The sequence below is a fragment of the Apteryx rowi genome, unplaced genomic scaffold (genome assembly GCF_003343035.1).
Source record: "Apteryx rowi isolate R43461 unplaced genomic scaffold, aptRow1 scaffold_482, whole genome shotgun sequence".
Taxonomy (NCBI): domain Eukaryota; kingdom Metazoa; phylum Chordata; class Aves; order Apterygiformes; family Apterygidae; genus Apteryx; species Apteryx rowi.
Window position 1 is genome coordinate 167,369 of NW_020450741.1, and position 10,356 is coordinate 177,724.

At 55.6% G+C, this 10,356-nt stretch overlaps 1 protein-coding gene across 1 annotated transcript in view; it reads left to right on the top strand.

Annotated features, from left to right (window-relative positions):
- Positions 1–7,438, top strand: part of ADAMTS10 (ADAM metallopeptidase with thrombospondin type 1 motif 10) — a 46,633-nt gene extending 39,195 nt beyond the window's left edge. The window contains exons 17-24 of the mRNA XM_026078693.1: positions 529–609; positions 1,897–2,060; positions 2,437–2,563; positions 3,548–3,677; positions 4,152–4,356; positions 4,593–4,769; positions 6,049–6,205; positions 6,640–7,438. Of these exons, the coding sequence (XP_025934478.1) occupies positions 529–609; positions 1,897–2,060; positions 2,437–2,563; positions 3,548–3,677; positions 4,152–4,356; positions 4,593–4,769; positions 6,049–6,205; positions 6,640–6,749 (1,151 nt within the window). The 3' untranslated portion in view covers positions 6,750–7,438. The remainder of the gene's footprint in view (positions 1–528; positions 610–1,896; positions 2,061–2,436; positions 2,564–3,547; positions 3,678–4,151; positions 4,357–4,592; positions 4,770–6,048; positions 6,206–6,639) is intronic.
- The last annotated feature ends 2,918 nt before the right edge of the window (positions 7,439–10,356 follow it).

A 10,356-nucleotide genomic window follows, 5' to 3' on the forward strand; every position in this document is an offset into this window, starting at 1 on the left:
CAGGCCCCAGCCACTGCTGAGCCCCAAGTCCCCAACGTTGAGCACTGAGCTCCATCCCATGTCCTCAGCTCGTGCTCCCCTCAAGCTGTGCTTTGGCTCATGCCTGCAGTCCCATGCCAGGTCCCTGCCGCTCCGGGACCTGCAGCCAGGCACAATGCTGGGCTGGGGGCCCCAGGGCAGTGCCTAGCCCAGGGGTGCTCCGTGGGGCTGTGGAGGTGCCCCCAGAGCTCCCAGCTCTGCAATACCCTCCCTTCACAGCTGGTCCCATTGCGTGAGCCAGCACTCCAAGGCCAAGCCTGCATGCAAACCTCTGTTCTGACACCGGCTGCCTCCTCACCTGAACGGGCAACACAAGTGTGTGGATTGTAACATTTTTCCAGTTTAACTGCAGTAGGTCACTAAACGACCATTTTTGCAGGGCTAATGCCTCATTTAGTGTTTCAACGCTTGTATAAGATGGTGGCACACACCCATGCTTAGGGCTCAGAGGCTGAGCATCTCTGCTCACCTTCCCTCGGGGTTTTGCAGGGTACGAGGAGGTGATCCAGATTCCCAAGGGCTCTGTCCACATCGACATCCGGGAGCTGAACCTCTCCATCAACTATCTAGGTGAGGAGTGGCTGGATGGCACTGAAATCCCAGATGGAAACCCATTGGCCTGCCAAAACCCTTTTTATTGTGGTAGCAGGGTGTGGGGAAAGCCTAGCATGGAAAATCTCTCACTGCAGCACAGGATGGGGTTGGGAGTCTGGGCTTGGCAGTGGAAGGCAAGGGAAGGTGGCAGGGGATGAAAAATAGACCTGCTCACGTTTTTGTTGGACTCAATTATCCAGCCAGGCTCTAGCTCATAGTTTTCCTAATGGACTTCTTCCCCCCCCCCGCCCCACCCTTGTCTTTTCTTTCTGTCCTCCAAGCGATCAGCAGCGATCGCGGATGGGTGGAAAGGGGCGCTCCCTCCCTGCCCACCACCAGCTGCCTCCGCGGCAGCTCTCCAGGAGCAGGAGCCCACCTGGATGCCAGAGCTGGTGGGAGGTCACAACAGGGTTCTTCCCACAGCATCCCTCCAGGCTGACTCCCTTTGCAGGGTTCAGGGATGCTTGCATCCCTCCCTGCCTGGCTTAGGTAAACTGGAGACTCCCTGTGCTCACCTGAGCTGAATTTGTGTGCACTGCAGGCACAGCCCAAGCTCTTATCTCTATCCACCACTACCACCAGTCCTCCAAGATGTGTCCCTCCACCCCAGGTGGGAGGCGAGGGAGCATCCCCCATCCTCATTAATATGAAACATCCTCTCCACCCCAGAGCATCGAGTCAATGAGGTTGTCAGGAGCAGTGAGTGCAACAAGTGATGTGTATCCCAGCAGAAGGGTCTGTGGGAGAGAGCTGGGAGAGTGTGGGAATGTGAGCCCGAGCAAGTGAGCCGATCTCCCTCTAGCGACTCACTTCAGCAACCACAGCAGCCAGCCCAGGCTCCTGGACACCAGCATCATCCCTTAGCCTCAGCAGCCAAGACCCGGGTTGTACGGCTGGATTTGACCCTGGCTTCGTGGCCACAGCTGGTCACACTGCCAGACATGCCTGTCATCACGCCAGGGAGCTGGCACAATTGGCAAGTTCTCCCCGCACCATCGTCCTTCTGCAGTGCAGGGACTGAGAGTCTGAGACCAAGGAGACAGGCATGTTAGTCCTGTCTCTGCTAAAGATTTTCTGCGTGGCCTTGACACAGTCACTTATTTTTATTTGCCYCCCCCATTCCCTCCCTGTAAAATGAGGTTCATCATATTTACCCTCTGTTGTGACAATGCTCTGTGACTGATAGATGAAAAGTGCTGGGCYGAAGCTAGATATAGGTGCATTTAGCCTTTCTGCTAACCACTTTTTCCCTTGTCCCTCCAGCACTGAAAGGGGAGAATGGTGAATATTACATCAATGGGAAACTCTCCATCGACCCTCCAAGGCGCTTCAATATTGCAGGCACGACGTTTCACTACAGGAGATCCCCGGATGAGCCTGAATCACTGGAGGCCTTGGGGCCCACCAACATCACCCTCATTGTCATGGTTGGTAGCAGCACTTTCCCTCATACCCCCACCAGGCCTTGTCTGGGCTAAAGAGTCCTTGCAGTGACCACTTGGGAATTAGTGCTAATCTACCTCTGTCGTTGCTGTCTAAGGTAAAAGGAACATAGCAATCAGAGGTAAATTTGGCTAAGTTCTCAGATCTCCCTCTCTAGATCTGCCAGGCTTTGGAATAAGATTGATTTGTAAGTGCACAGGATTGTGTTCTCTGATCATGTCTCTGTTGCCTTTATGGCTGCACCATGGTCACCACTGGTGGCCACCACGTCAAGCTGGAAGGGCTCTGACACTGTCTGGACACTCATGACCATCCTGGACTTCAATGACACTGATGCATTGGTGGTGCCTTTCTCCACAGGTCCTTGTGCGGACAGAGCTACAGGGGATTCGGTACAAGTTCAACGCACCCATCAGCAGGGATGCCTCAAACCAGTACTCCTGGCACTACACCCCGTGGACCAAATGCTCAGCGCTATGTGCAGGGGGTAAGTGGTTTAATCACATGTCATCTGGGAGAGGACACATTTATCTGCAGCTCTGTGACTCCCACGCACAATGTCTGGGCCATAAAAGACAGCGCACAGCCACTGGCATCTGCTTTGCTCTTGGATTTCTATATATTCCCACTCTACGCTCAGCCACTTGCAACCTGGTGTCAGTCAGTCTGGTCTTGTGGACAGTGTGTCTGGATAAACAAACTGAATGTTGTTCTTTGGCTAGACTGCAGGCACAGGTGGCAAAGATGATGAAGGGTGGCATGATATGCTTGAAATTCATTGACTTGGGTGATGCAGAGCAGATTAGCTGATCATAACAGCCCCTCTGGCCTTCAGATCTACATGTCTGTGAACTGAAGCACCTTAGATGTTTCCCTGAATCCCTTGGGCTAGTTGCTGTGGGGATGGAAGCAAGATTTTTTGTGCCACATCTGATGTCTCTGGAGATCCTGGCTGCAGGTGGCTGAATAAGTAGGCAGAAGAAGAGAGAGGCAGTTTCCAGAGCAAGGTGTAATAATGTTTCCTACTTAAATCTAGGGACCCCAATTTGGCCTTGAGTGCTAGGCCTCAGCAAAGGGAGTGACAGAGAATAATGTTTTCATCTCTTCTTCCAGCTGTGGTCCCCAGCTTTGTCCAGAAAGTGTCACAAGGCAAAGGTTAGAATAGATTTATTCCAGGGTGACATCCCAGCAATGCTTTGATCCTACCCCTCTCTACAAACCCTGCAAGGTCCTGCCCTGGGTAACCAGCTTTCACCCCAGCCAGCCAGCTCTGGAGATGTTAGAGGCAGAGGAAGCTTTGGTTATGAATAGAAATGCTTGGCAGTGTGCAGTGACAAGTGGCTGCTCTGTTATGTTGCCCATGCAGGAGTGGAGCCATGGGACGGTGCACCTGCAGCCTGGCTCAGCACTAGCCTCAGGCCTGCTCTCTCTCTCACTCTCWCTCTCTCTCCTTGCCTCTTTTTCTCGGCAGGCAGCCAAATCCAGTCTGTCATATGCAAGAAACTCTCCGACAGCTCAACTGTCTTTGACCATTTCTGTAGCCCTGAAACCAAAATGCTGGAGAGGCAGAGGCCATGCAACACCGAACCGTGCCCCCCAGCGTGAGTACCAYGGCTTGGAGCAGGCAGAGGGTGGGCTGGTGGAAAAGCCAGTATGAAAGCGGAGGATGAGAATAATATTTGACACAAATCCTGGAGATGAGTGAAGTTTTCCCATCTTTTTCCCCTTCCCAAGTCAGAGACCTCTGCCACAGTCCCCAGGGCGGGGTGACGCTAACTGTCTGGGACAGCTCTGCAGAGATGTGCAGAACACAGGAGTGTGTCAACCAAGGAACATCTCTGTAGCGTGACATCTTCCCTGTCATTGTACTCCTTGCGGAAAGGAGCCCTCCACATCTGGTACTGAGCTGATACTCAGCACTGTCCTTTAGAACAGAATCCTCCCTTGGTTGATCAGTGGTCCAAGTAGAGCTGCCTGGGAGGCTGTGGCCAGGTCAGGAATAGGATTGCATGCCCACAGGGGCAAGCACGGACCACCCTGCACATTGCAAGCTTTGATGTTCTCCCTGTCCCCAGCTGGGTGATTGGGAACTGGTCTGAATGCAGCCGAAGCTGCAACGAGGGCGTTCGCACACGGAGTGTCTTCTGTAAGCGTAAGATCTCTACCACCGAGGAGAAGACCTTGGATGATGCCTCCTGCCCCCAGCCACGGCCCAAGATGCTTGAACCTTGCAACAACCAGACGTGCCCCCCAGAGTGGGTCTCCCTGGACTGGTCAGAGGTGAGCACTCATCTCTGTCCTCAGATCTCTGATGACATCTCTGATGCCATCTCTGATGGCTCCCTTAGGAGCACAGAGCGCCGGTGATGGGTGCTGCCCATGGAAAGCATAACTTGGGCAATTATCCTCTTGTAGCTAAGGAGATGGGCTGGACGGGACCACTGATGGGGCGAGCCTGTGATGCCTGTCTCTGCTCTTCGCTGCACATCCTGACTGAGCATCTCCTCTCTTTGCAGTGCACACCCAGCTGTGGGCCAGGTTTCCGCCACCGCATYGTGCTCTGCAAGAGCGGTGACCACAGCACAACGCTGCCCACCTCCCAGTGCCCCGAAGGCTCCAAGCCCCCAACCAGCATGAGGTGCAACCTGCGGCGCTGCCCACCCCCGCGCTGGGTGACCGGCGAGTGGGGAGAGGTACTGTCACTTCTTTCTGTGGTGTTATTGCAGGAGAGGAAAACCTCCCACACCCCAAATCCCAGCGCACCTGAGTCTTTTACCTGTGAGCTGCTGGGCCCTTCTCAGTGTGGTCATCACCATGTTAGTGTGACACAGGGCTGTCCCTACAGCACCCTGCCCAGGCAGCTGTCAGCCTGCTGGAGGGTTGCCCAGGCACCGGCATTTGCAGCATGGTGCCATAAATATCTGATAATACCCTGCTGGCAATAACCTTGCTGCTCCTGCCATGTCCCCAGGAGAGGCTGAGCTCTCCAGCCAGCTCCATGCTGCCAGGCACTCTCTGCTCTGTTCTGCATATTCAAAAGGCAAAAACAGGGTCAAAAAAAGAGCATCTGAGTATGGCTGATAGGATCGATGGGGGTAAAGGGGCCAGGTGCCTTCTCCGCATGGTATTTAGGTCTTCCTCTCTGTAAGCCTCCCTGGCATCCCCAGGCTCTTTCTGGACCAGTTCCCTTAGATCTGGGTCTTCAAATCTCTCTGATAGCTGGCAAGGGGTGTCCTGCCAGGGGGATGCATCTGAATGGGGTCTCGACCCTCTCAGTCACAGCCTGGGGACCATACAACCTGCCAGCAGGGATGGATGGAGGCRAACACAGCCCTGGGGAGGGCCGTGCAGCAGCTCAGAGATCCTGGGACATGGGCAGCCCTTGCTGGGTGTGCAAGTGGAGCAGGCACGAATTTGCCTGCAGCAGACCGAGCCCTTAGGGTGCCGGTTCCTGAGCCTACAGGCTCTGTGATAGCTGGGCTGGTGGGGCAGGGGTGCCATCTCAGGACAGCAGGTCGGAGGGGAACAGTGGGGATATGGCGGTAGAGAAAGAGGCGGCTGGCCACAGTCCATGCGCGCACAGTGTGTGTGCAGCCGCAAGGACAGCTGGCGGTCACCACAAGCTTGGCCATCCCTGCCTGGCCTTCTCACGCCAGCGGCTGTGGCTGTGTGTGATGCTGCTCATACCAGCACTGCTCGCACCCACCGCCAGCGCTGCTCATGTCAGCTCTGCTCTGCGGTGGGCCGGCTGCAAGTGTGACCATCCCAGCACCGTCGGCCATGCATCCCGGCCCCCAGAGCTGCACAGAGGCTCTGGTCCTCCCGTTGGGCCACGGCGTCCACAGCAGGGCAGGAGGAACAATCACATCAAGCACACTTCACACCTCCTAAGGGCTGCCCGTGCCCTGCTCCCCATGGGTTATTAAAGGCTTAGCGATCGCTGCAGCTCCGTGTTGTGCTGTTCCCTGACAGTGCTCCGCGCAGTGTGGCCTTGGCCAGCAAAGGCGATCCGTCCAGTGCCTGGCTCACACCGGGCAGCCGTCCAGCGACTGCGTGGAGACCCTGCAGCCGCCCGGCATGCAGCAGTGTGAGACCAAGTGTGAATCAGGACCTACGGACAACCCTGAAGGTGAGGAGCTGAGGAGGGAAACGCTGAGCCCTGCCGACCACAGGGCTGTGCATCTGTTCTCTGGGGCCACACCATACAGGCACACCAGAGCCAGCACAGCCCGAATCTGGATCTTGGTGCTGTGCTGTGGGGCAGGTTCTTGTGGGGACATCCAGTGCTGTCCCCTCTGGTCCCTGGCCCCACTGGTGTGCCTTGACCATGATAAATGAAGTGACTGCACTTTGGCAAAGAGAGTGTGTGGCTGTCAGTCACTTCTTTAGCACCAATCCATCCTACTGCTTTGTGGCAGTCTCCAGGAGCTGGGCAACGGGGAGCAAAACTTGAGTTTGCAGAGAACTGAGCTGAGACAACCCCTCTCCCCTGGGTGCTCAGAGAGGCCCCGCACCCCAGACGCAGCAGGTCTCTAACCCTGTTTCCCTCTGTCRCCTGTGCAGAGTGCAAGGATGTGAACAAGGTGGCCTACTGCCCACTCGTCCTGAAGTTCAAGTTCTGCAGCCGGACCTACTTCCGACAGATGTGCTGTAAAACATGCCAGGGGCACTAGGAACAGAGCAAAGTGACCCCCGTGGGAAAACTGGAAGGCAAAAGCTACGCCGGAGGGCAGCCGAGCCGTGCCCTTCCTCTCCGCCCCTGGGAATCTCTCCTGGATCCAACACAGACATTGGTCGTGCTTCCGGTGGGAGCCGGMGTCACCCCACCTCGTCCCCCAAGGACACGCACCCTTTCTTCCCGAGCACCCCAATGGCAGGATCCCAGTTAAACCACTGCTGGCCGCTCCAGAGACCACCACGGCCAAGCACGGGAGGAGCCAGTCACCACGGCAGGAGAGGGAGAAGCTGGGCAGAGCGCGGCAATAAGGACATTACTTGAAATTCTGACATTGTTATTTATTTAGTAGTGGACCTAGGTCCTGCAGGCGCCAGCCGATGGTCACCGAGACGGTACCATTAGCCCCGCTCCTGCCTCGCCCTGTTCAGTACCTGTATGCTGAAGGCATCACGGGGCATCGTGATCCATCGTGGGGTGTCTCTGGGGAGGCTGAGCGTGCTGCCTGCCGCTGCATTTCCCTGGGGGGCATCCCAGGGGACACAGGGAGGAGATTTCAGCCACCGCAGGTGATGAGCGTGGCTTGGTGCTGTCGGCTTCTGCATGATGGACGGAGAATAGCCACCGTGGAGAGCAGGGTGGGGGCAGGAATCTTGTTTTCTGCATTTGCATCCTGCTGCCTTGGGACCTGCAACAGGTGATGGAGAACAGACCACGCGGTGAGCAGAGCAGCAACACCGGTTTCACCAGGAGAGGGGGCTAGTCAAACTCTCTGAATGTACTTTGATTTGGGTTTTCCCCAATTTTTCCTACAATCATTTTTGTTACAGAGTCATCTTGAAGCGTGAGCCGAGGTCAGGGCCCAGGCACACAGGGGTTGTATGGTCACTTAATGGGAGTCAGAGACGTTCCAATCTGCAGGAAGCAAAGCAAGGGAGGATGCAAGACGAGAACCGTCTCAGTCACAGCATCCCCATTGCCCAGCCATGAACCCAGGTCCCCACAGGGCCCTCCCCAGTGAGCAAGACAGCCTTCACGGCTGCTTTGTCCCCAAAGGTGCTTTTTCCCCTGGGGCAGCCTTGCTGCATGCTGCCATGGCCTTGGGGTGCCAGTCCAGGTGCCACCCTGCTCCTCTGCCCCTGGGAGACTCCAGTGATGGGAAAAGAGCAGGCCTGAAATTCCTCCAGGTCACCTCCCTTCAGGCAAAATCTGGGCCTCCACATGGCCCATGGGAGCAAAGGGCCAGATGAAACCTGAATTTCCAATGTACAAAGCATGTGCTTTTTATTATTACTATTGTTATTAGTATATTCAGGCCTTTCTGCATCACAAAGATGGAAAAGCTTGTCCGAGCCCCTCGGTTCTGTTCTCCTTGCAGGTCATCCTTAGGTTGAAGGGATGAGGTTGGCCCTCTTTCCCCAAGCAAACCCCTCTGCCTTGCCGGCCCCCATGTCTTCACTACACCAGGTGCATTTTTCCCCTGCTCATCAGTCAGTCACCGCTTCTCTGGTGCTCAACAAATCCTGACTGGCTGGTGAGCGGGTGTTAATTTGTCTTCCTTCTTGGTGCGATGCTCCATTATGGCATTTGGGGGGGGGGGGTGTTTTCACCTTTTTATATAGATATATATAATGAAAAATGTTTAAAGTACTAACTCAGAGGAGGAGCGACRTAACGGCATGATTTATAATAAAGGAGTAGCTACGATCCCGGGCGCAGGTTCTGGTCCCAGTGTCATTTCTCCCCGGTGGCTGGTCCCTGGGTGCTGCCCGGGCTCCTGGGACCGGCAAGCCATGGTCGTCGGTCCCGACCCACACCAAGATGCTCCTTGTGCTTGCCTTGAAAGAGGGGTTTGGGCAGCTGGGGAGGGCTTTCCCTGTGCCCCCAGGGACTGGAGCGGGTTGGAGACATCTCTTGCCTGCGGCCAGGGGTGCAAGGCAGGACCCCAAGTTGCAGAGAGGGTGATGAGCTGGCTCATGTCTTATTTGAGGCAGAAACTCCCAAAGTTGGCATTGCCTGCTAGAAGACCAACTTCTTCCAAAAAGTGCCCCTGCCAGTTGTGTTTCTATTTCCTGAACCTTCCTTTTGCCTTTTTTCACTTTCAACCACCCAAACAAGAAGCTTTTATTGGCTTTTATTTTAAACAAGAAAYGAGAGGGTCTCAAAGCGCCACGGCACAAGGAGCGTGAGCGACGCCGGCATTGCCTTCGCCTCTGCGGTGCCGCGAGACTCTGGCGCCGGGTGGCAGGAGCCGCCAAGCGTCACCCAGCGGCCAGAGGCCAGCGGTGGCCGTGGCATGCGGGCGGTTGCTCCCCGCTAGATGGCCTTGCGCCCCCTCCGCCGGTGAGTCGCCATCGCTCCTGCGCCACCGACTCTTCCTGAATTCGCAAGGCTTGGAAATTTCCCCTGCGCCGACCCACATGTCCGAGCAGAGGAGGAGGAGCTGGGAAGACTTCCCAAAAGCTGAGCTTTGGGGGCGAACGCGCAGGGCAAGGACAACAGCCTGGTCTCCCTCCATGCCGGCATGTGCACAAGATGCCGTGCCAGGACCCAGCATGAGCAGCTCTAGCAGAGATTTCAGGCCCGACCCAGCCACTCACCCTCCCTGCAGACAGCAATTTTAATTCATTTTATTTCCTGGTTTCTATTCCTGCCTCTTGAGTCCAGAAACTGCATGGCTCAGGGCAAGCACAGGTTCAACATTGGTGCTGTGCAGGTAAATCCAGCCCTAGTGTCAGATCTGTCCAAAGCCTTTCGTTCCCCACTCTCCCGGGGGGCCTCAGGACCCCAACTGAACTAAGCAGCCGATTTTGCCAAACACCTGAAGGATTTGCASGCATTCAGCATCTCCGGGCAAGACATCCAAAGCTGCTGACTCGGACGCTGTGCAATCACGAGCTTCATTTTAAAGAGAACAAGTAGGAGTCTCAAAAAACTTCTGGGCGTTTTGTTCCAGTAATATATTTTGGAGGCTCTTAATTCTGTCGCGTCCTTGGGTTCTGCTCGTATCCAGTTTTGGTCTTTTTCCACCCCAATCGCGAGGCTGAAATGTTACTTCTTAGAAAGAAAGAGCAACTCAGAGACCTTTCTGAAGTCTCTTCAGTCCAGGAATGGGGGCGCCGTGAGACACGCCGAGCAGCCTGATAATATCTTGCGAGCGGTAACGCTTTTCTTTGCTTACCGCCCGCATTTGGATCACAGCACCTCGCTCCAGGTTGAATATTTTCTCTGCCGAGCATTTGCATGCTGAGCTGTGCTCACCACCTTCGGCCTTGCAAAACAGTTCAATACAAAAGCTYGTGAGCACTTTTTCCACCCAGCTCCCGGCTCGGTAACCCTTTGCCCGTCATATTGCAAACGCTCCCCGAGTTGCCACCCGTCGAGCTGAAATGGCTCCAGCTGAGTTGTTTTAGCAAGCATGGCCCCAGCTGCAGTGTGTGCCTGGGCACRGGGCACCTGCGTGCCTCCCCGCAGCAAGGGCCGGCCTGGCAAGGCCCTGGGGCCACGCCTGGCATAAAGACGCTGGAAAAGAGTTGGAAAAAGCAGTGACCGATAAAGCATCTTGCTCCTCAAAGCAAAGCCTCCCCTAGCACCCATCCACCACC